We start from the raw sequence: 24,843 nt of genomic DNA, 5'->3' as shown, positions 1-24,843 counted from the left end.
TTTTTTTAGGACAGTAACCGCTGTACTAATTAAAATCTTAATTTCATAAAGGCCCTTTTCATTCTGCAAAGGCACAGCACTGCACATTATCAGGTCTGGGACTCAGAGGAATATTCTCTGGGAAGAAAACAGAGAGATTTACATCCTGAAGCTCTTTTAGACATATTCTCCAAGGAAATGAATGAAATATGTGGTACAGATTTTGGCACTCACTGACAGCACAGTGTCAGAAAAACTGTAGTGATTTTGACAACCAAACATGAGATAAATACATATAGATTCTCAGTGATCCAACAATTTCTGCAGCTCCATTCCATAGATGTTTATTATTATTATTATTATTATTATTATGTAAAAAAAAAAAAAGTTGATATCTATGGAATGGAGCTGCAGAAATTTTCTGGTCTCCATAAGAAAGAGAAGATTGAGAATCAACATCAGACAGATCCTGCTGATCTTAAAGAAATCTAGAGTACTCACAACCTCAAGGAATCTGCCAGTTTCAGAGAAAAATAAAATTGCCAGAACATAAAGAAGAGGTTGTAGCCAGACACCACTAGTAAAACTCTAGTTCTCTAAAAGCAAATAGCATATTAGATAGAATGGCCAGGGAAAATAAAACAGCCTAAGAAATAAGCCTAATTGTATCTTTAGAATTGACGCCCATTTCTATACAGATCCAGAATGAGGTAGTGGGAAATGCAGACATTCTGTCTGCATTGTACCATGTACTAAAATTGTAGAGATATTTAAATTTCCCTGGGAACATTATTTTGAGAAATCATTGGTTAAGGAACAAAAAGAAGAAAATACGCAGCTTAGGAATCTGCATTTTTTTGAAAACCAAAGGCAGAAAGAAACCAGAAGAAAACTGCAACTGCATGCAAGAGGACCCATCTAAAATTATAAGGAGATATTAGATAGATAAAAAAAATAAAAATAAAAAATAAAAGAAACTGCTGATCCTAACAGGTGGCAAAGAGTTATCTTTGTGGAAGAGAAAACATACAGCTAGGCTATTAGCTTTAGTGGATGTCCATACAGTATATTGTACATGCAACATTTCTGCATCCACCATTTTAAACAGTCAAGTTATATAATTGTTTGTTGCCTCTTTCCAGACTGTAGCAATGGAGTTGCTCTCAGCATCAGTTGGCAACTTTACAGTTGATCTTTTCAGCAAGTTGAATGAGTCCAATAAAGGCAAAAACATTTTCTTTTCTCCTTGGAGCATCTCATCTGCTCTGGCCATGATGTACCTGGGTGCAAAAGGTAACACAGCAACAGAGATGGCAGAGGTAGGTTACTCTGTAAAGCACGTACTTTAATACAACATCTGGCTCTTGTACTGGCTGCAAAATCTACTGTGTTAAACAGAAAAAAACTTGCCACCACAGTGACAGGGAAAAAGGACAGAACAGAGAATCTAACAAGTGAACAGCAATTTTTATTATTTCATAGCAGGTCCCACATTCCTTCTGTAGGAGAAAGTGTCCTGAGGGTATCACACACCCTGAATACACTGAGCATTTCTGAACTCGACTTTTTAAAAATCATTCTACGTCTTCCAATTTGTCCTATTATTCTGCTACAGATGGGACGTGGCCTTTGAGAAAGGGGCTCCCAGGTAGCAAACAGCTGATGTCAGCAGGTCATGACTCAATTAGCAAGAGGCTTGGAGATCCCAGCATCACCTCCTGCACCCTCCTTCCATCCTCTGGCAAGGATGCATCTTTCTATTTTGATTTACACTTTCCTAAACACTTCCCTGACAATCCAGAAGGAAAACAAGAATGCCATGCATCCCAAGGGCTTTGGTGTCTCCACATTTCTCGACCCAATCCCTCCTCTAATGATGCACTGTCATAGACACATTGCAGGAACATGCAAAGCGAGGGAACCAAGGCTTCAGCTGGGAGATCTCAAGATTAGCACATGACTACAGAACTGACACACAGACAGTTAACTACTAAGAAGCAGTTTCTCCAGCTTGCTGGACTCTTGTGCAGCAAGAAAGTCTTGTGCATCAGGAAAAATCCAAGGTGGCACATTTCAACTGCCAGCAATCAACCAATGGCCCCTAGTGACCCCTAATCAGCTGAAGAAGTCAACCTAAACCTTCCCACCGGACAGCTTCAGGCAATGCATCTACCTATATCCTTGAAAATAAAAGCATACCAAAGCAGGTGAAAGCACCTGGACAAAAGTAGCTGTGGTGCTCAGTACTGCCCAGCACTCCCCTCTGGGTCACCATGTGCCTGTTCAGAAGCTTTTGTACATTTGCCCTGGGGAGAACCATCTGGGTTTGCACACATACATCTATGTATCATCTATAGCTGAGAGCAACAGCTATGGAAGGGAGTTAGGCATTGTAGCACGCAGACTGGCGTGCTGTGTCAAATTAGCCGCTTAAGCAACAACTAGCACAGTGAGATATCATAAGGAGCAAAACAAGACAGGGGCAACGTTAAAGGCCCATTTTATCCCCATTTGGTTTTAAAGCACACAAGTTCTTTTATGCCTGTTTCTCACCTTTGGAAACTCTGTTTGCAGACTCTTCATTTCACTCAAGCTGCAGGAGCTGAAGGCTCTTCTTCTGTGGCCAGACCTTCTCGGGGAAGACCAAAGAGAAGAAAAATGGTATCTATTAGAATTAAAATCCCAAGAGAAAGAATCTTTGGGATCAAAATGCCCAGACACAGCTTTAGGAGTATTTCTTCTCTGCATCACTCTATATATTTAAAGTATATAATCCAAAATCACAACAAGTTCAGGTTCAGTTCTCTTCATGCACTCAAACTCAAAGGACATGTCAATGGGACAGTCTGAAAGGTTTGCTATATGGCTAATCAGTTAATCCATTGATAAAGACAACCCTACAAACTGCAGTGATGATATACTTGGAAAATTGAAAAGGGAGAGGAATCCAACTCCCTTCTCATCTGCATCACTTAGCATGTTTTGAAAACTTCATGCAAAAATTAAACTGCCAAATATATGATATGGTGTCTCTTTTCAAGGATCCTGAGCACAAGCAAGCTGAAGACATCCATTCCGCCTTCAAAGAGCTCCTGGCTGCAATCAACAAACCCAGAAATACCTACTCACTGAAAAGTGCCAATCGAATCTATGTGGAAAAAACCTTCCCATTACTACCTGTAAGATGAATAGTTTTATTACAGAGATAAGCAAAAAAGTTGCAAAAATATTTTTCATTTTAGTTACTTGTCATTAATAGAAGCTCTCCGTGAATGCAGTTTTGCCCTGCAAAGGAAGAGCTCTGGATTCCAGTGATAAAGCTCATTGGAAAATACCAGCTGTCTGTCCACAGTATTTAAGGATGAGTTCCCCTTTAACTGCAATGTAGAAATGCCTTTTAATGCAATTTAGCTTTATTATTGGAACCCTCAATATTCACAATTGTAAAGGAGACATGAAAATAAGCATATCCATTGGATTTGCAGTCTTCTTCCCTTTTCCAAATAATTACTGGAACAAGGGCAGGGAATTTTCTGTTATGGTGTTATTTATTAACTGTCAACTCACAGCCTAGTGCAAAGTGAAATGTTAATCCTGCAATTCTCTATGCCATAGGAGGCCTAGGAGCTAAGTACTTCCCCTTGGGATTGAAAAATACAGTATAATAAAGAACTTTTTTTTTGTATGACATTTTTCAGAGGTACTTACAGCTCAGTAAGAACTACTACAATGCAGAACCACAGAAGGTTAACTTTAAGACAGCAACGGAACAGGCAAGGAAAGAAATTAACACCTGGGTTGAAAAACAAACAGAGGGTAAGCTGAGCTCAACCCCAACATCTTTTTTTCCTATTAACTCAGTATGCTGTTTCCTTTGGGCAGGTGGCCTTATTTCCACAAGTGTTAATGCAGCAGCCAGGTCCTGAAGGACCTGATGGTAGAAACTGAGCAGATGGGCAGCAGGAACAGAGAGAAAGAGCAGCACTTGAACAGTTTCAAATACATGATCCAGAACTCAGTGAGTTCCCTGGGGAAATTCCCATCAACTCTACTGAGCTCTGCATCAGCTGCCCCTCAAACAGAACTGCCATCCCGGTACTGCGCCCACGTACCATAGGTGTAGCAGAGAGACTGGAGAAACACCGCAGGCTATCAGCTTGGGTGTGCATACTCCAAGGCGAATGGGAATGCCTACCTAACTGTACCATCCTACACTGGCCAGCGGTGCAGACCTCCTTTCACCTGGCATAACCCGCTGGCAGGAGGACTATCTGGCTTTCTTCTTCCAGCTGGTAGCCATGAAGATGTGACATGTTTTCACAAAGGAGTCAATATCAGTCAACCAGACAAAAGAACTGGACAGAATACAGCTTTAGAAACAATAAACAGACCAATTCATTTATGCCAGAAAAGTCATTTAGGGACTAGTGTACTGAATCATGGACCTTTTTACTAGGGAGTTAAACTGAGGGAAAGCCCAACTGAAGCATGCCATGCACTGACATATATATGCAAATACTAAAATAAAACCTGACTCTTCTGATTCCAAAAGGCAAAATCAAGAATTTGGTGAATTCTCGAAATGTGACAGGCTCCACCCTGCTGGTCCTGATAAACGCTATTTACTTCAAGGCAGACTGGGAAACAAAATTTCAGGCAAGAAACACAGATCTGCAACCCTTCCGAATGAGCAAGGTAAGCTCCTCTAACATCCTCCTTACAGTGAACAGCCTCGTGACAGTGGCCACTGCTGAAATCTTTCTATTTCATAAGTACTTTAGTTATCTCTGTGGCAACTAGACTCTCAGCGAAAAGCTATTTACTATAAAGTATGAATGTCATCTCACCAACTATGTGAAAACATGATTTGTGACTGCTAGTCACTAACTACTCATAAATTTTAGAAAATACATTAAGATGCTGTTCAGATAAGTGTTAACCAGCTCCAGACAACAGTTACAGCTTCCAAAAGCAGTAGAGTTACTTCAGACCTTTTTTGTAAATTGGTGCTAGAAGGGCTAGATGATAAAAATATGATTTTGTGAGTCCATGCTCCATGAACTATCAAAGATACTTGAGGAACAACATGCCATGTCACGCTGAGTAAAGTACTCAGGCTTCTGTACTGCCCAGTCTGGCTAAGCATGAACGTATCATCTAAAATACAGCTGTAACAAGGTACCCCTGAATGGCTGAGACAGTTTAGTAGAAATGTTAATGTCATGTATCCAGAAGGGATGTAAATGAACTCATACCAAAAGAGTTCTTTACAATTTCCACCAACTGAAACTTCTGTCTTCTGAATAGTACTTATATGTTGGTGCTTACCTGAACAAAAGGAAGGATATACTAAGAGATGTTGCATACTCCTGCAAAAGTGACTACCTACCAGAAATTCCCCTCATTGTGAGTCCCTTTGCAGACTTGAGTGTTATCTTCTGCAAAGAACTGCGAGGTACAGAGCAATCAGCCAGTCATTGTTTATTGCCAGAGAGAGGACCACAGAAAAACTGTACAAAATGCTCTCATCTTCTTAAACCATAGCTGGTTTTGTGCCATAGGTCATATCCCATACCCACTCCATCCCCCTAATCCTTGCAGACTTTTCTAATGCTCTTCTCCTTCCTCTGTGGGTTGCTCTGGGAAGAAAAGAAAACCAGGCTGTTCAGGCATAACAAATTGGTCTGGGACAAATACCAATATAAGCAATATTGTCTGCTCAAGAAAAGCTTTGGGAAAAAAAATGACAAACCACTATTACAAAAGCTGCTTCCAAAAGTTTCTTCTCTCTGCTGCTCTGAGTCATCTTCATCCTTCATTTCAAAGAATAGTTTCTTACTGCTTCTAAGTCAATAAATAAATTCTTAACAGAACAAGACCAAGCCTGTGAAGATGATGTATATGAGACATGTATTTCCAGTTCTCATCATGGAAACAATGAGTTTCAAAATGATTGAGTTGCCATATGTGAAACGTGAACTCAGTATGTTCATCCTCCTTCCTGATGACATCAAAGACAGCACCACAGGTCTCGAGCAGGTAAAAATATATATATAACTATCTCTTTGCTACATGCAACACAAATTCCATATTTCTTTAAATGATGTATTTCCACACATAACACTGTAAATACCCAAATTGAAAGGTGCATCTTCAGCAGACGTATACCTTCTGGTGGGTAGGATGAGGTTTAGTAAATGCAGTTGACTGGTTTTCCCATCTAAACCACAAATAGTACAGTGTTACACGGTTAGCACCAGTATCACCTTTTGCTTGCAAATTAAGTGTCCAAAACTGAAAGTTATTTCTGCAGCCACTAGGAGAAATTTCATGAATTTTCTTATTCAATGCCAGATGTGTTGTAAGAACAGAGAAACAGAATATAAGGGGGTGGGATGAGGAAGGAAAATCTTTGCAGTAGTAATAAGAGTGGTTTGACCAGAGATATATCCTCTTGACTTGATGAAATTTTGTCAATGTTAAAAGAATGAGTCCTCAGCAGAAGAGTGAAAGAAAGGAATTTACTGTCACATGGAACTATAGAGTTGGCTGTTTTTCTGACAGTTCCCCTGGACAGATCTACTTGCAAATCTGCTTGCAAATGAATCATCTGTGGCAAATTTGTTCATTTTGTATTGCCACATAGTCACTAAAAAGAAGAGAAAGAAAGAAAGAAAGAAGAGACTGGAGATCGTATCTCCTGCTCTTGGCTATGAGTTTTAATCTCCTCTACTAGCTGAATTAATTTCCTTTAAAATCTACCTAATTTTGTCCCTGACATCCCAAGATGGTCTGTTCACATTATTTACCCTAGTTTGGTAAGAATGGAACACCCTCAACACCGTGTGTAATCAGATGCTTAGCTCTGCAACAGCTCAATGCTCATCACCCTATACTACAGGTACAGCAAGAGATAAATGTCCCTTCTCTGCACATTCAGAGGGACAATACTGCACAAGTAGTCAGAGTTTCTTCCTGAGATAATGTGTTGGAATGGATACATCTTCTCTCTGGCCTGTTCACCATCTTATTCAGATACTATTTGCTTCCAAACACATACATCTGCTGTCTCAAACACTAGGATTTGGTGAAACTGCAGTTGCAACAGAACACACAAAGAAAGATCTGCAATGTAGCTACTGAAATTGCAAGGCTGCTAAATCCTTGGATCTGTCATGTCAAGCATACCATTCATTGCTCTCCTCCATTTGATATGAGCTGAACCCTGGTGGCACAATGCCCACGAAGGAGAGTTGCAGTGATAGATCTTGCTGGAAGCAGCTTGGTTTTTATTTCAAGACTGAAATAAAAGAGAGGAAAGAACTACTTCAGAGGTTGGCAGCTAAGGGCAGTTTAGTGTCCTGTCTTTCTTTTGCAATGAATGTTCCAGAGGTGCTATTCAAAATCTTGCAGCAGTAAGTCTTTTGCTTGCTGCAAACCAAGCTTTTGATAATCAATATCAACTTATATTTCATGCTTTCAGTTAAGTGTTAAATTCATCTCTTATTTTTTTTCTTTGTAATTATTAAATCCCTCTTAAACTGTAGCTGGAAAGAGAACTGACATATAAGAAGCTGTCTGAATGGTCTGATTCTGAGATGACGACAGAAACTACTGTGGATCTGTACCTGCCTAAGTTCACAGTGGAGGAGAAATATGACCTCAAAGAAACTCTGATGAGCATGGGAATGAACAGTGCCTTCAGTAGTAATGCTGATTTCAGTGGAGTCACTGGGATGAATAATTTGATGATCTCACAGGTTGTTCATAAGTCTTTTGTTGCAGTTGATGAGAAAGGCACTGAGGCAGCAGCTGCTACTGCTGTAATTAATACACTTACAAGCCTAGGTCCAACAAATGTTCTGGAATTCAAGGCTGACCACCCTTTTCACTTCTTCATCAGACACAACAAATCCAAGAGCATCATCTTCTTCGGTAGATTCTGCTCCCCCATAGAATGAGTTATTCCTTACTCCCAGATAGCATCTAAAGTTCATTGTTCTATGGCAGAGTGTAAACTGCTGCCTTAAAAGCTCAGCTTTAAATTATGCAGCCATAGGTACTCAAAATATACATCCTTATGTCTTTGTCCCCTATGTATGGCACCACTCATAGATGACTCCATGCCTGGAAATCTGTCACTGCACTGCCCCTTTCCACTGATCTGACGAGACGGTCCCTCACAGAAGCAGAGTGCAGAATTTTACTCTCTTGAATCAAAACTGCTCTTCTGGCTTGTTGCTTGAGAGCGAAGTGGAGGCAAAAGGTTCTCTGCACACAAGTCGTCAGCTAGCCCCAGGTCTGCTACTGACTTAAGGGAAGTGCAGTCGAGCCTCTTAAATCTCCCACAGAGGAAAAAAAATCCCAGAAAGGAAAAAACTTACAAAAATCCATGTGCAGTCTTTTCCTCAATGGGAAAACTATTTGTACTGTAATTGTTTCCTTATGTACAAATTTAAACTCTTTTGGAAATTACCAAACTTTAATACAAACTCAGAATAATCTCAAAATGCCACTTCTCTTCCTCAGACTCCCCCACATACACAGACATGACATTCTTTCTCTGCTGCCCTTGAAACTTCATGCAAAATTGAGGCAGCAAGGGGAAAATGATCCCCTTGATGTTCGCTTGCTGACTTTTGATGACCTTGAAAGATTCACTATACTAGTATAACAACTAATGGTTCATCTCTGTCTAATTCACAGCCACTTGTCATTGTGAGCTTCTAAGTTTTTTTGTTTTTGTTTTTTTTTTTTTTGTTTTTTTTTGAGGTGCTACAGACCCCCTCTCACCAATTTTGACCTCATTTCCCTATTCTCTATAGGTTAAGATTGCTAAATGTTCTGGTGAGAAAAACTCCTAGGAAATCTACTAGAAAAATGCTTTCTTGCTAACTATTATAAATATTCAATCTATACAAATATACCAATATGCCACTTCTTTTTAATTCAACCTACTTATACTTGTTTCCTGGCTAGTATCTGCACTTTTGCCTTGCTATCTGTATCAGTGTTCAATGTAAGATTTGTAATTTAGGAGTGCAACTCAGCAAAGACAGTCATAATATTGACAGGAACACCAGTGGGATTTGGACTTATGCTTTACTTCATAATTTTGCTGTGATCTGCATTCAATGCAATAAATGAACTTTCAGGTTGTGTTTGTGCTATTCAAGACACCTGGCTCTCATATGGCATTCTGTAAGCTGTATGGTTGGTGCAGGTTTCCATTCCCGCCATTCCAAATCAAGAACCACATCATGCCACCCGGCAAGGAACCACGGCACACTAATACATCAGTGTCTTGTTTCCATCAGACTCCAAACATATGCCATCTTAGACATTTACTAAACATATCAATTAAATTATACTCTGTGATGAGCAAGTTTTTGCTCACTGAGTCAAGGCATTTGAACTTTTCTTTCCCTGCATTCAATATGTGATTTTGAACCAGTGCTTACTGCACTGCTGGCCTCCCTGGGAACTACTGAGGTGGCTTATTTTCCTGTCACAACACTTCAGAAATACTAAGTCTGACTAGAGCCTATAGTCCGGAGAAGTGTCTACCAACAAAGCCTTTTCCCCTGTACAATAATGAACGAGAAATGTGGTATTCGTAACATCAGTCCTTTGACTCTTCCACTGACTAAAGTTCCTGATACAGGTGATAGAGCAGCCAAAGAGGAGAGCTTCTCTGCTGGACCTTGTACTTTCATACAAGGAAGGATTGTTTGGAAACATGAAGGCTGAAGTAATCATGGCTGCAGTGACCACGAGATGGCGGAGTTCAGGATCCTGAGAGAAGAGAGCAGGACAGAGAGCAAGATCATAACCCTGGGCTTCAGAAGAATGGACTTTGGCTTCTTCAAGGACCTTCTTGGAAGAATCCCATGGGATAGACTCCTAGATGGAAGAGGGGTCCAAGAGAGCTGGCTGGTATTTAAGGATCACTTCCCTCAAGCTCAAGAACAATCCATCCCAATGAGCAAGAAGTCAAGCAAAGGAGGCAGGAGACTGGTATGGATGAGCAAGGAGCTCCTGGCAAAACTCAAATAGAAGAAGGAAGTACAGAAAGTGGAAGCAAGGACACACCACTTGGGAGGAATATGGCGATATTGCCTGAGTATGTAGGAAGGCGGCTAGAAAAGCCAAAATCTATCTGGAATTTAATCTGGTGAGAGATGCTAGGGACAACAAGAAGAGCTTCTTCAAATAGATCAGTAACAAAAGGAAGACTAGGGAAAACATGGGCCCGCTGCTGAATGGGGTAGGCGCCCTGGTGACAAAGGATACAAAAGAGGCAGAGATACCGAATGCTGCTTTTGTTTCAGTCTTTGCTGTTAAGACCACTCCTCAGGAATTTCAGGCCCTGGAGACCAGGGAGAAAGTCCGGAGAAAGGAAGACTTTCCCCTGGAGAAGGACAATCAGATTAGGGATCACTTAAGCAAACTGGATATAAACAAGTCCATAGGCCCTGATGGGATACCCATGAGTGCTGAAGGAGCTGTCTGATGTCATTTCAAGGCCAGTCTCAATTGTCTTTAGATCATGGTGATCAGGAGAGGTGCCTGAGGATTGGAAGAAAGCACCTATCACTCCAGTTTCAAAAACAGCAAGAAGGAGGACCTGGGGAACTACAGGCCGGTCAGCTTCACTTCAATCCCTCAAAAGGTGATGGAGCAGCTCACCATGGACACCATTTCTAAGCATAAGAAGGTTAAGAGGTGATCAAGAATAGTCACCATGGATTCACAAAGGGTAAATCATGCTTAACCAATCTGATAGTCTTCTCTGGTGGAATGACTGGCTGAGTAGATGAGAGAGCAGTGGATGATGTCTCCCTTGACTTCAGTAAGGCTTTTGACACTGCCTCACATAACATCTTCAGAGGGTAGCTCAGGAAGTGCAGGCTAGATGAGTGGATGGTGAGGTGGATTGAGAACTGGTTGAATGGCAGAAATCAGAGGGTTACGATCAGTGGCGCAAAATCTAGGTGGAGGCCCATGGCTAGTAGTGTCCCCCAGGGGTCCGAACTGCATCCAACGTTGTTCAGCTTATTCATCAGTGACACAGATGAAGAGACAGAGTGTCTCCTCAGCAAGTTTTCTGATGATACAAGACTGAGAGGAGTGGCCAATACACCAGAGGGCTGTGTTGCCAGAGGGACCTCAATAAGTTGGACAGATGGGCAGAGAGGAAACTCATGAGGTTCAATAAAGGGAAGCACAGAGTCCTGCACCTAGGGAGGAATTACCCCATGCACCAGTACAGGCTGGGGGTTGACCTGCTAGAAAGGAGCTCTGCAGAGGAGCACCTGGGAGTGCTGGTGGAAAACAAGTTGACCATGAGCCACCTATGTGTCCCTGTGGCCAAGAAGGCCAATGGTATCCTGGGGTGCATTAGGAAGAGCATTGCCAGCAGGTCGAGGGAGGTGATCCTGCCCCTCTACTCAGCCCTGGTGAGGCCACACCTGGAGTGCTGTGTCCAGTTCTGGGCCCTCCAGTACAAGGGAGACAGGGAGCTGCTGGAGAGAGTCCAGCGTAGGGCTATGAAGATGATCAGAGGGCTGGTGCATCTCTCATACGTGGAAAGGGTGAGAGAGGTGAGAGAGCTAGGACTCTTCAGCCTGGAAGGAAGCCTGAGGTGGGGTCTTATCAGTCTGTATAAATATCTGAAGGGATGGTGTTAAGAGGATGGAGCCAGACTTTTAAGTGGTGCCCAGCAATAGGACAAGCAGCAACATGCACAAACTGAAATGCAGGACGTTCTGTCTGAACATAAGGAAAAACTTCTTCACTGTAAGGGTGACTGAGCACTGCAACAGGCTGCCCAGAGAGGTTGTGGAGTCTCTGTCATTGGAGATATTCAAAAGCTGCCTGGACAGGATCCTCGGCAGTGTGCTCTAGGTGACCCTGCTTGAGCATAGAGGATTAAAGTAGATGATCTCTAAAGGTCCTTCCAATCTTAGACATTCTGTGATTCTGTGACTTGGGAGGAGAGCAGTGGTCCTCTACTGTGCTCATGAGGAATGGCACAAAGTTTTATAGTCATTGTGGTACTCAACAACCACATGTCAGAGAACATTATCTAAGTCAATAAGATCTGAATGAAAGAGAAATGTACTGTAAAAAAATTTACTCTGTGTAAAATTCCATCTAAAGTTACAGTTCACTGTCCACTTCAACCAAAGGTATTCCATTTGGAAACACATCTCCACCCAAAAAAGTGTGCCTGTCTCTTGCTCTCTACACTAAGTGCTACTTCTAAAATCAGTGCCCTCCCTTTCCTGTAATTTTCAGCCCAGGATTCGGCTGTCATCCAGAATCCAGCTGGTGCAGTGCAGTTGCGTGCTGTTAAATTGGTTTTATTAAGAAAATTGTTGTTAAGGTGTGGGAAAGCATACAATATAAGGCTACAAAAAATAAGAAAAGTAAAAACAAAAACAGATTTTTTTTGTCAGAATGGAATGATTAGAATAGCAAGGATTCAAGGGGGAAAATACGCAAGAAGATATAAAACCTTAATAAAAAAAAAAAAAAAAAAAAAAAAAGAAAGACTTCGAAGACAGTAACAAGCAATGGAGCTTGACCTTTTCCAGGGAGTAACAAAGACTTCTCCACTTGACTTATATCTGCCTGGCCAGCAAAGATTCATGAATATTAAAGAATTTTAATTCTCAGCCTTGTCACATGTTAGCTCTATCTCTCTGATAGATGTGTGTATTAGCCAACAACTACAGAAAACTCTTGAGGCATGTATACCCTTTTTGCAGAGTCACTTTATACAATGGTTGCACAAAGAATGTGAAGAGTTCCATGCAAAACCAAATGAAAGGTCTTCCTATGCTAATTTCACGCAACCCCTCAGTCATACCACGCTACTGTGTGCTACAAAGCAACCTCTCAGGCTATCTGAGGAACTATAGCATAGCATCAGCCAGCTGGTGGGATGCAAGGGGTCAAACTGGCTGGCCCTGGAATTGAGTTGGCCCTGATCTCAGTTCTACTTGGGAGATGCCACGAATGAACACATTTTCCAGTAATAAGACATATTAAGGATGTGGGGGCAAAGGGATCAGGAGGAGGAAGTGAAGAGAGCCAGTCTGAAGGAGAACTCTCTAGAGCTCACCTACTGTGACCACCGCTGGAAGCTGCTTCATTTGTGTCTCCCTGTACTATTTTCATGAAAACCAGGATCAGGGTCTCAATTCAGGCTAATCCTTTTCTCCACTTCCCACACTTGACAATGGCCTTTGAGATCTGGAGGGTGTACCTGTCAGGGTTAGAAGATAAGAAAAGTTATAAGCCTTTCAGTTTCTGTTATTTCAGAATGATTTGACCCTGCTGGTTTGGGAAGCCACACTGGATACAGCAAGGAGGCAGTCCTGGGGATGTGAATTCCCAGTGTAGGATGCTCATCGTGCTTGCTATGGTTATTGTAGGAGGCCAGTATGCTCCTGCAGGTGACAGGCTGGCCAGTTACAGGCTTGGATGGGGGAAGGGAAGAGGAGACAGGTCTGGGGCAGAGCAGATCCTCTGACATGTGCAGGCCCTGATGTTCCATTGCTTTTCTCAGCAGCGCCTCTGCCAAGTACTGTCCTTTCTCTACTGTCTGTCACAAAATGTGGCTTGATGCTTTTGAAAGACATCTCCATTTTACTTTTCCATATTGGGGATAATGCTATCTAAATACTTTGCTAAAATACTCCAAGGTAGCCATTTGATAGGTTCTACAGGACAGCATTTCCAAATAGCTTCTTCCAAGATTCCCTGGTTTTGCTCTGCATAATCAAAATTTATAATCCCAGGGGCACAGACCCCTTCTGAAAGGCTCCAGAACTTAGAATACTGAAGAAAGATTCACCTACAGGAAAGTGCTAAGATAAGCCTCAATAGAAACACATTGTGTGCCAAAGTAGTCCCTGGCATCTCTGGTATATTGACTTCATGATGAGAGGAAAGGCAGACAGAGAACAGAATAATAAAAACAAGGAACTTCAGAGCGCTGTTGTATAGTCAGTACCCAAGAGGAGAATGCGGGGGGGGGGGGGGGGGATAGAAAAAAAAAGAAAAAAAATGCTTCAGAAATAAAACAAAAATTCATCAATATTTTTAAGGTCTTATTCTGTCACCAGTAACAGATAAAAGAAAACGACCTTTAAAATATTTATACTCTGATCCTGTTAGATTCTATCGCAATAGATGTGATGGTTGCTGAACCTAAACAGCATTTCTTGTAGAGTAAACAATGTAATAAGACCTAATCTAGCACTGATCTAAACCTAACATTCACAGCGAGTTTTTCACTGTGCTGCTTTTTAATCAGATGTAACTGAAAGAGAACTGATCTTCAAGAAATACTCAGATGATCCACTCAAGCTACAGAGTAAACTGAATACTGGTGCAGGAGTAAAAGAATCAGACAGGCAGAGAGATACAGCCTCACATCGATGTTGAGAAGGATGGCTTCAAATAAGGTCAAAATGACTTCATCAGGACACCTGCATAAAAGGATATAGGTTTATTACGAGTTTTTTTATGACTGTTTGTCAAAGCTCAATGCACCTAGAGCCAACAGTGTCTTGATGCTGTGAAACCTTGTTTCTATCATTCTGTTTGCAGCAAGTCACTATTTCTCTCCTCCATCTGGCACAGCAAAACCAAGAGCACCTTTTCTTCCGTAGATTTGCTCCCCTTTGAAATTCAGCTCTCTTACTAAACAGGATTTTGCACAAGCAGGAATATACCACAAAGAGTGTCTACATAGTTAGGGTACCCTTTCTTCATTTTCCTGTATTTTTGGCCAATCTTTGTAGTAATTTTCATTGCTTACCATTTTTTTTCCTTTCCTATTAATTTAGCTAAAGAATAGATAACAGTAGTTTCAGATATGCAGCAGAAACATTTCTTAAGCGCATTTACCTGATGCTGTTACACATTTAGTGTAACACTGTCAAATACAATATTGAAGTAAGAAAATAAGATAGATATTCCAAGCACAGAAAATGCACCTAACTAGAAACAGAAAACGTGAAAAAAGAGGTATATACACAATTCTTGAAACCTCATGTAGCATACATACTAGTCAGATTCAAAGTGAATATATGCACAAAAATATAATTCCTGGTTAAAATATGGTCTTGTACTCTTGACATTAGTGCTTTTTCCTTATATGCTGACTGCATGCTAGTAAGTGGTTTACTCTACATGTGTCAAGTGACCGCTCAGAAGTATAGAAGAAAAGACATAAAATGATTGTAGTTATCAACGCAGTTTAATCTAATCCCAAAGATAAAAGCAGAAGAAAACAATGGAATTGCTAGTTACTCTGGTTTAAAGTAAAACATTTGTGTACACATAACTTTCTTATATTATGCTTTTGCTGATCTCTAATTTTACATATTCTGCTGTTACAGGTCTCTAGTCAAATATAGTAGACAATTCCAGTAGAATGAATCATTTTAAGCAGAACTTACAAGCAGTTTTGCAACTTTTGATGAATGATCATAACTCCCTCAATTGGGAACAGAGAAACAACAAGCCAGGTAGTGTTGGGCCTATAGGTATCTAAAACACCTTCACTTTCAGAAATTCTGCTAAGACCTCTGTTTTCTTAAAATAACATCCACCAATTCATATGAGTCAAGTGCTTGTCTACATTTCATCATTTTTTAGCTGACAGTATAAGTACTTCCTGAGCTTCAAATAAGACCTACTTTCTGAACAAAAGAGCACTAACATAAAATATCACAAAATAAGGGCTTTATGTGACCTGTAGACCACAAGGATTTAAAGGAATACTTCCCTCTGAAATCTCACAACAGGATAAATGGGTGTAACAGCCTATTTCAATATTCCTTTTCAGTCATATCTTGGAAATTAGTTTCTATCCCTGTCCCAGTTTGAAAAAAAAAAGAGAAAGTTTTCAAATTACTTCAACATGTTGCTTGTCAGTGCAGTGTAGCTGAGGTTATTTCTACAACTTTTACATTTTCCATGTCAAACATCAAGGGTGTGGATAAGGACATACTGCCCTTTATATTTCGGGATACACACCAACTAACAGTGGCCTTGAACTGAGGAGTGCTCCCTCTCCCTCTTTTATTCATCTTCTGAAGTTTCTGCCCTAAAAGCAATATAGCAGGTCAGCAACCTACTTATGCTCTGCAGTGATAGTTCTGAAAACAGATGATGGAGAGAAGTAGGAATAACTGAGGGAGCATGGACATTAATATGAGAAGAGGATGTAGTGGAGAAAAGGGAGGTGCAAACAGTTTTGCATTTCCAGAAGTATTCATTGCCTCACAGATAGCCACAGACCCTGACTGAGGAAACATCTTAATTCTTCTGTCTCTCAGGATTTCAGGTAGAGTAACTGTTCATATCAAAATAACTAGCTTTATTCTGAAAGTTTTAAAAGTTCATATATATCCTCTGGAACTGAGCAGTTTGATAATGGCATAAATGCCATTCGGGGAAGGAAGTGTTCATTATTTAGTATAAACTGTAGTCCTTGAGAAAACAGTGTGCCTAAGCACAGTGATCAGAATGGAAGCCTAGGTTAGCTGAGACTTGAATAGCCTGAGAAGGCTGAAAGTTTCAACTCCTGCCTGTAGGAAGGATGATTTAATCACCAGGCTGTTGACACGGGATCAGAGAACCAAATACAGATTGTAGGAGGCAGTACTTTCCATCTCTTCCTACTGATGCTGAAACTGAACGTACAAGAGAAAATGACTATAGTGCAGTGTTTTGGACATTCAGCATGGGGTAAATTGGTTCAAGTCTCTTTTAGTATCAAAAGATTATTGGAAAAAGCATCTAGACTTTTCCTTTCCAGGATGCATGATGTGGCCAGTAGACTGGAGAACCTCACACACGTATGTGCTCAGATTCTCAAGCCTGAAAAATGATTGATTCATCCATGTAGATTTGATTAAGGTATTCTCTGGGAATAACAGAGACGCTAGTTTGAAATTTTCCAGACAAAAACATTCAGCTAAGCCCTGTTCCCTCTTGCAGGGAGAGGGTACTGGGGTGGAGGTTTTGTTTTCTTTTTTTTTTAAGGTGTGAAGAAGAAAAAGAGCCATTACCTGTCTCTGACATTCATCTTTCTCAGGCTGTAAAAATGTAAAAATGGAGTCCCTCTCAGCATCAATCGGCAGCTTCACTCTGGACTTTTACAAAAAGCTGAATGAAACGTCCAAGGGCAAAAATATTTTCTTTCCCCCTTAGAGTACTGCAACTGCTCTCGCCATGATCTCTCTAGGTGCAGAGGTGACACTGTAACACAGACAGCTTAGGTAAACTTTGAAATTAGCAGTATATCACCTTACAGCTAGTTTCCGCATAAATTGTATTATGCTTCTGTCTATGTGAAATAGGAAGGAATAACACAGGAAAGCAGTGACTTGCCATACTGTCAGGTATAGGAAATGACCATGTTCATGCTGCCTGAAGTCCTGCAGATCGCTGTTCTTCCCAATGATCTGCCTGTTCCACTACCATCCCTCCATTTAGCTTACACTTGTAATCCCTAGAGCAATTCAAGCGCAGAAGGGAAGTTACTGATATGTTACTAAGCTGTAAATGTGACTAAAATCTCTGTAATAATCACGCAGTGACAGAATATAAATCAAGAGTAAGGTCTTGTCTTCAATAGCTGTAATAGACAGGTAGCATGACTGGTAAATTATTCTAAGCAGGAATCACCATGGGGCAAATTTATGTTCAGAAAAAAAACCTGTCTTTATGAACATTTATTATCACTACAGGTTCTTCAATTTCATCAGACTGCAAGAGAAGAAGGTTCTTCTAAGATGACAAGGCCTTCTTACGGGAGACCAAAGAAAAGGAAGATGGTATTTGTTGCAACAAAAGACTCATAAGCAAATCTTTGAGAATAGAAAAGTTCAACAACTAATGCTTTACGCTTAGAACATTTGCTTGCTTTCAGTCTACATGTACATCTCACTTCAGTAAGAACTCTATTTAGAAAGAGTGAATAAGTAGATACATTACTATAAGATTCAGGAACTCAGACCTTGGAAAGTAGAACAGAGGCACTAACTGATCCCAACATTGTGTTACTTGGGTTTAGCAGGTCTATGTTAAGAATGAACAAGTAACATGCTCAGAACAACTCTATCAGCTTAATTTTTTTTCCTGAAGTGAAAAACAACCCTTGCATTCACACCTGCTCAACCTGACTCCAGTTTTGTCCCAAAACTCCCTTCCACCTTTCTCATACATGAACACAGCAGGCAAGCCAAATTCCCCTTTAAGCCAATACATGCTGATTCACCATTGCTCAACAGCTCCCCAAAGACTTGCCACCTGAAGGAACCGCCCAGACTTTTTTCTTCAGATGAACTCCCTGAGCACCCAAAGGCATGTAAACTCCAAAAGGTCAGGTTTCTTCAGCACAGAAACTATAAGAAAGCTCAAAGAAACTACATCAGACAGATTAGAAATAGAAAGGAGGGTTATATAATTCTCCCTCTGGATGGAAGGGGATGAATCTTGACAAATGATCCAAGATGAATCATTACTTCCACATTAATTTAGCAATTTACTGGCTTTTAGGCAAAAAAAGTCTGTCTAATCAGGTCCTTCAGACATTTCTCTCTGTTTACCTCTTTAAGTCTGTTCCTTTTTTCTCTCAGCTTACTCCTTCTAACCCCACATGAAGTACAGTCTCCCTGCCATGCTTCATGCTTTCACCTTCCTGCTGTACCCTTCCCTTGTTGGCAACCAGAATGCCTCCTGGTACATTCTCTTGCTTCCCAGGAAAGATACAAATTCCTTCTTCCTTTGAAAGAGGTTTATCTTACCTGGTTATTCGTCTTAGAAGAATTTAACTTACAAGTAGAATGAGCAAAATCAAGTGTAACCACAGCTACTTTATTCTAAATCCCAGGTGCCCCCATCCACAGCTCTCTCAAATCAGGATCTCTCCTATTCCGTTGCAAAACCTAGACTCTGCAATCCTGTGTCCTCTGACTACCAAATTCTTTTCCACATTGCCTTATGAGCACCCCACACCTTAGCATGAGTGAGAAAAGACCAGAACAAGCAATGCTGCCCGACCAACCCAAGGACAAGTCACCATAAGTCAGCAGCACATTTTCTCAGCATCTCACAGGCACGGCATAGTATCATGCCATGAAGTACAAGACTGCACTCATGTAGCTAGTGGGGAACAGCTGACAAACAGCAGCATATTCCTCTGTCAGCGAGGCAACAGTTGGCAACGGCTGGCAATCAAGCTCCCTAAAACTACCAGCATTTTCATCCAGGACAAGTTCCCTCCAAAATCCAAACAGCAACAGCAAAATTCATGAGAGACAGAAAAAGTTTGAATATCTGGTAAGCCTATGCCTTAACATTAATGATTTATCAGAAACAGTCATCTCTTCAAAAACTGTAAGACTGCCTCAGTGGATCCTTGTGAAACTGAAAATGAGGCCTGATCAGGAATGACATGGTAAATTCTAACTTTCTGGGTGACAGATGTCACCAAAGTCCCCACAGGCTTCTGCAGCACTGCAAAACAGACATCTTACAGAGAGAAAACTATTTTGTCCAGTTATACATAGTGCTGAAAATGTGCAACATACTAAAAAAGAGCTCCATTCTTGTAACTCTTTTTTAATTACAATAACCTGAGGCATTTTAAATAACTGCAAAAGGTTCAGTACTTCAGACAGAAAAACTATTTTTCCATATTATTGCTGTTTCTTTCAAAGGATCCCGAGCATAAACAAGCTGAAGGCATCCACTCTGGATTCAAAGAGCTCCTGGCTGCCATCAACAAACCTAGAAACATGTATTTGCTGAAAAGTGTCAATAGACTGTATGAAGAAAAGACCTACCTGTTACTGCCTATGAGTTGAACATTTTTACTTAAGCATATTTCGAATAAAGAGAGATAATCAAAAGAGCTGGCCAAAATTTTCCAAATGATAGCACTGTGGTTTTAGTGAGAACATTAGGACAGCTGTCCTAAGCTAGCCTTAGAGAGACAAAAGATCCATCTGTCTCCAGCAGCAGGCAATAGCAGACATTTATAAGTAGGAATAAGGCATGTTGTATAGTGATGTTTCTCCAGAAACCACTCTGGTCACCAAGGGACTTTCTGTAACTTAGTGACTTCCTGTGCCAGAGGGGATGTTGCTTTATTTAATAGCTCTTGATTAGCTTTTCTTTCACGGATTTTGCTGACTTGCCTTCTGAATTTACTGCAGCCTTTAACATCCAAACGTTCCTGAGGAACATTTGTAGGAAGTTCCTGTTTCTCCTGACCCTTCCCCCTGCTGGCATCATCATTGGTTCATTTTTCCTTTAAAGGAAGTTTCTCCGTTTTTCTGGTCATCCTTGTCCCCCTTCTCTGTATCTTTTATACTCTATCATTTCTAAGATGGGGAGACCAGAGCTGTACAAGAATCCAAACTATGGGAGCATAGAGCTTTGCAGAGTGGAATATTGATATTCTCTTTGTGTTTCCTACTCCTTTACTTAAAACATCTAAAATTATTTTTGCCTTTTTTGATAATTACTGGGCTTTTTTTTTCATGCAACTGTCTTATAGTTTCGAGATCTCATTCCTAAACATTACTATCACCCAATGTACACCTATCCTTTTACTGTATCATTTATAAATGTCGTAATATTTGTATTTCATTATAAATATTTGTATATATTTTTAATATTCCAAATATTTTAGCACAGATTCCAGCACAGGTCCCTGAGCAACTCCAATGATAATGTCTCTTCACTGTGAATACTATTTCCTCCTACCTTTGGCTTCAAATATTTTAAACAAATGAGCACTTTCTCTATAGTCCCATGGATGCTTGGCTTCTTCAAAAACCTTTGGTGAGAGGTCTTCCTAAATGCCTTTTGGTAATCCAAAGAAACCACACCGGCTGAACCATCTTACCCATATTCTTCCTGACACCTTCAAAAACATTCCAATAGAGTGGTGAGGTAGGACTTTCTATTACAAAAGTGTTGTTGATTCTCCTCCAATATGCCATGGGATCCACAGGCCCACTAAGCCTATTCTATTCATTTGTTCAGTAAACTTACGAGTTTGTAATTCCCCATGTCTTTAAAATTTTTTAAAAAAATTATCAGCATATTAATCATCTCCCAGTTTCCTGGAAGGTGGTTTTAAATGAGAGATCACAATTCTTTCATCTTCAAGTTCATTTAGATCTCCTGAGTGATTACTGATTAGTCCTGGCAAATGCTTATTGCTCATTTCCTCCACAATCTCTTGTACGTGTGCTCTGAGACTGATCTAGAGGATTTCCCACCAAGAATCTCTATGAACTCTTTCACAGAAGATAGCAATGCGAAAATTATTCCTTCAATCTGGCTATTAAGAAAGAGCAAGAAACTTCCAAATATTTCACCCACAATTCATATGCCATTGCAACACTAGTGGCAGCTAGGCACGTTGTACAAACTCAATTAGAACAGCAGTTGTGAAAATAAGACAGCATTTTCTTATCCATGCGAATGCACGACAACAGGATTTTTATTTTAGTATTAACTCTTTGATACTAGAATACTTAAAAATGTCATACTTAAGTAGCCTAAGGACAAAATTACTGTAAAAAAAAGTCCCATTTTCAAAAGTGACTAAGTTGCTTATGAGAGCAGTGCTTAGGCAGACAGTCTATAATCTGAGTTCAAGCAAACTGCACCAACCGCTCTTTCCTAATGTAGTCTTGGTGTTGTGTAAACCACCAGATATAATTTTCATTAGGGTTTGTCATTATAGACAAGTGCATGAGCATTACACATGCAGCATACATAGAGGGCACATGACTGAGCTATAAGAACTTAAATCAGTTGTGTGTTAACAATATACAGTAGCTGACTACATGCATTAGATTGTGTCAAAGGTAAGTAAAATGATTTTCAATAGAAACGTATATCTTTTTTGACATAGATTACAAGTGCAAACACCTTTTGTATGGCAAGTGATGTGAAGCAAGTGTGCTGATACTGCAACTGTGTATCTGAAACCTACTGCATTACTTGTGTAGTTTTAGGATCTTTATGATGAGGGGTGCACAGATAGAGTTTAGTTCACAGGGTGACTGTTGATGAACTTTCACACTCAAACATGACAGTGGAAGGACAGAGTGGATATATTAGGAAAAGCTCTGTGAACATACACAGCATGGGGCTTTAAAAGACTATTAGATAATCCAAACTCATAAGGAAACCCTCAGTCACTGTAAGGAGAGTAAAAGCCAGTACAGGTCACAGAAAACATGAGTCAGAGACAAGGCAAGACGATCACTGCTGCCTAGAAGTACAAATCATACAAAAGCATTGATGTCATACAAGGGAAGAAAGTCAACATGTTTCTCCTGACCAGTGCCCTCATTCTCAAAATAAAAATTTGGAGGAAAACTTGAAACATACATAGTAGTTATTTGCTTATCAAAGCTAATGCCTTTCTTTTAGAATAGGAATTGCATTGCATGTGATTCAGTTAGCACTTTATAGCCTATGTGAGTATGCTGCCTTTTTGTAAGATACGAGAGATGTTGAAATCAGTGTACACCCAAATACTGCCCAAAGGAAAGCGTACTGTAATAGCCTGCAGATTATGTTGGGTTTTTGGTTTACAAATTTTTGCTCTCAGATCAGTCAAAAAAATAATCTTATCATCCCTTTTAAGGAATGAAGGAGTGTTGTTTTGGTTTTTATATTTGAATTGTTTCATAGACCAAGTCCAAACTAGTACAGATGATGTTTCTGACAGAGACATTTTTGATGCTGCATGTAACAACCATGAAATTCAAAATCATTGAGCTGCCATATGTGAAAAATGAACTCAGCATGTTCATTCCCCTACCAGATGACATCAGTTATAACATCACTGGTCTGCAGCTGGTAAAACTGTTGCATCATGTACAACATTAGGAGAGGATAACAAAAATAGATAAAAAGAGTGAGGAAGTACAAGTTTCAAAATCATGGGGGAAGCGGTTTTGATGTGTACATACTTTGTTTGTCAACGGTAATATCATGACTTCTTAGCCTCCAATTCAGAGCATCTGATAATGATGAAAACATAATATTCTACTTAGGGATGTACCCCCCCCCCCAAAAAAAAAAAAAAAAAAAAAAAAAGAAAAGAAAAGAAAAAGAAAGAAGAAAAATGTCCAAACTACTGTCTTAGCCTAATTTGTATCCTCTTTTCTATTTCCAGAGTAGCACAAGAAAAGCAGGGGCCAAATCAGATTCCCCATGCCCTACAGTTAATCTTCTAAGAGCTGTATTAGTTCATTTCTATGTCATCTAGATTTGCATCTGACATTTTGAGGTGAGGTTTTTCAAACTAAGTGCTGACTACTCTGACCCAGAATGTGTCACAGGCCACTCATGACCACGCCAAGATCAGTTTCAGAATCTAAACACATCAGGACAAACATTCTTTTATTCGTACCTGAGATCTCATACATTTCACTTATTTACCACTTGCAAGGGAAAGGTCTTCCATGTACAAACAAATCAGGCTCTTGTCAATATTGTTGAGTCACATGTTTTAACAAAACAATACTCTTCATACTTAAAAAAACAATGAACTGCTCTGAGGGTTGGGGCCTATCCCTCACCACCTTTAGGAGTGAGGCACTCAGAATTTTGCAGGATCATATCTATGAATATAGAGCACATCCCAGCTGCATCGCTGGAAGCTGGGCTTTATTTTATGTCTTCTTGATGAACATTAGACACTGGTGTGTGCATGTCTTATCTTTGTCCGTTTAATTCCAACTATTTTCTTTCTCGTTGTAGATGGAAAGAGAGCTGACCTAAGTGAAATCTAGCTGAATGGACCAGACCAGTCAATATGATAAAAGTTGAAGTGGAACTCTACCTGCTATAGTTGAAACTGGAAGAGAATTATTACCTTAAGTCTACTTTGCACAGCTTGGGAATACAAAATGCTTTTGAGCCAGTTCAGGGTGATTTTACAGGGATATCAGTGAAGAAGGATCTTTTCATCTCAAAAGTTATTCACAAAGCTTTTGTGCAGGTCAGTGAAGAAGGTACTGAGGCAGTAGCTGCCACAGGTATCCTGGTGATGAGAACAAGTGCAGTGACCTCAGCATTTAAAGCTGACCACCTTTTCCTCTTCTTCATCAAACACAAATCCCAAGCCATCCTCTTCTTTGGTAGACTCTGCTGACCCTAGGCAGAGTTACTCCCTGCCCTGCAGAGCAGAAGATGCTTTCTTGCCAGCTGAGAGGTGAATACCAAAAGCTGAAGCTCCCTCTGCAGCTGGCAGGGATGCAGACTTGTTCCCCGTGCTGCACACCTCAGGGCATGCAGCACGGCTTCACCTCTGCTTCCCTCACACCCAGAGGGGACCGCCCTCCACTGCAGCACCTAAAGGAGTGCAAAATGCCTTGCACTGACAGAGCAGTCTTGGCTAGTATTTGGGTCAGGCCATCCAGGATAGTTCTGTTCCCTATCCACTATCAGCTACGGGCATTTCTATCCCTTCCTTTCACTACGTTAGCAGTATGCTAACTTAGCTCACCCTCACGACTGGAGCCCAGGATTCAAATGTGAGTCTTAACACCTACTACCACACCTCCTCAGACCCTGCCTATGCTCCTGTTTAATGCTCCTTCCATTACACCTACTGGCACACTAAGGAAGGGTGACACCCCTGGGGCTACCATATGCCTCGCTTACAAAGCCATGGTGTGAGACGGAATCAGCTCTGAATTTCACATCAGTCAGCATCATGCTTATTTTTACAGATTCCTCTTATCTATACGTATGTATATATGTACGTATGCATACATATGCACTTCTGATAGGTCTATT

At 40.5% G+C, this 24,843-nt stretch overlaps 1 protein-coding gene and 1 pseudogene across 1 annotated transcript; both read left to right on the top strand.

Annotated features, from left to right (window-relative positions):
* The first annotated feature begins 1,130 nt into the window (after nt 1–1,130).
* Nucleotides 1,131–7,940, top strand: LOC134137271 (heterochromatin-associated protein MENT-like). The gene is made up of 7 exons (XM_062570047.1): nt 1,131–1,298; nt 2,554–2,640; nt 3,021–3,158; nt 3,678–3,795; nt 4,532–4,674; nt 5,851–6,018; nt 7,527–7,940. The coding sequence occupies exons 1-7, from the start codon at nt 1,131–1,133 to the stop codon at nt 7,938–7,940; spliced, it is 1,236 nt and encodes a 411-aa protein (XP_062426031.1).
* Nucleotides 7,941–17,115: 9,175 nt separating this feature from the next.
* LOC134136607 (heterochromatin-associated protein MENT-like) lies at nt 17,116–24,196 on the top strand (annotated as a pseudogene).
* Nucleotides 24,197–24,843: the final 647 nt, after the last annotated feature.

Source organism: Rhea pennata, chromosome 2 (genome assembly GCF_028389875.1).
Source record: "Rhea pennata isolate bPtePen1 chromosome 2, bPtePen1.pri, whole genome shotgun sequence".
In the NCBI taxonomy this organism is placed as follows: Eukaryota; Metazoa; Chordata; class Aves; order Rheiformes; family Rheidae; genus Rhea; species Rhea pennata.
Note: the sequence above shows the minus strand (reverse complement) of the source record. Positions and strands in the feature narration are given on the sequence as shown.

Excerpts from the sequence above, each read along its gene's own strand:
- LOC134137271 (XM_062570047.1), top strand. The coding sequence starts at position 1,131 with ATGGAGTTGCTCTCAGCATCAGTTGGCAACTTTACAGTTGATCTTTTC. Across the intron at positions 2,641-3,020 it reads GACCAAAGAGAAGAAAAATG|GATCCTGAGCACAAGCAAGC; the intron begins GTATCTATTAGA and ends TCTCTTTTCAAG. Across the intron at positions 3,796-4,531 it reads GGTTGAAAAACAAACAGAGG|GCAAAATCAAGAATTTGGTG; the intron begins GTAAGCTGAGCT and ends TGATTCCAAAAG.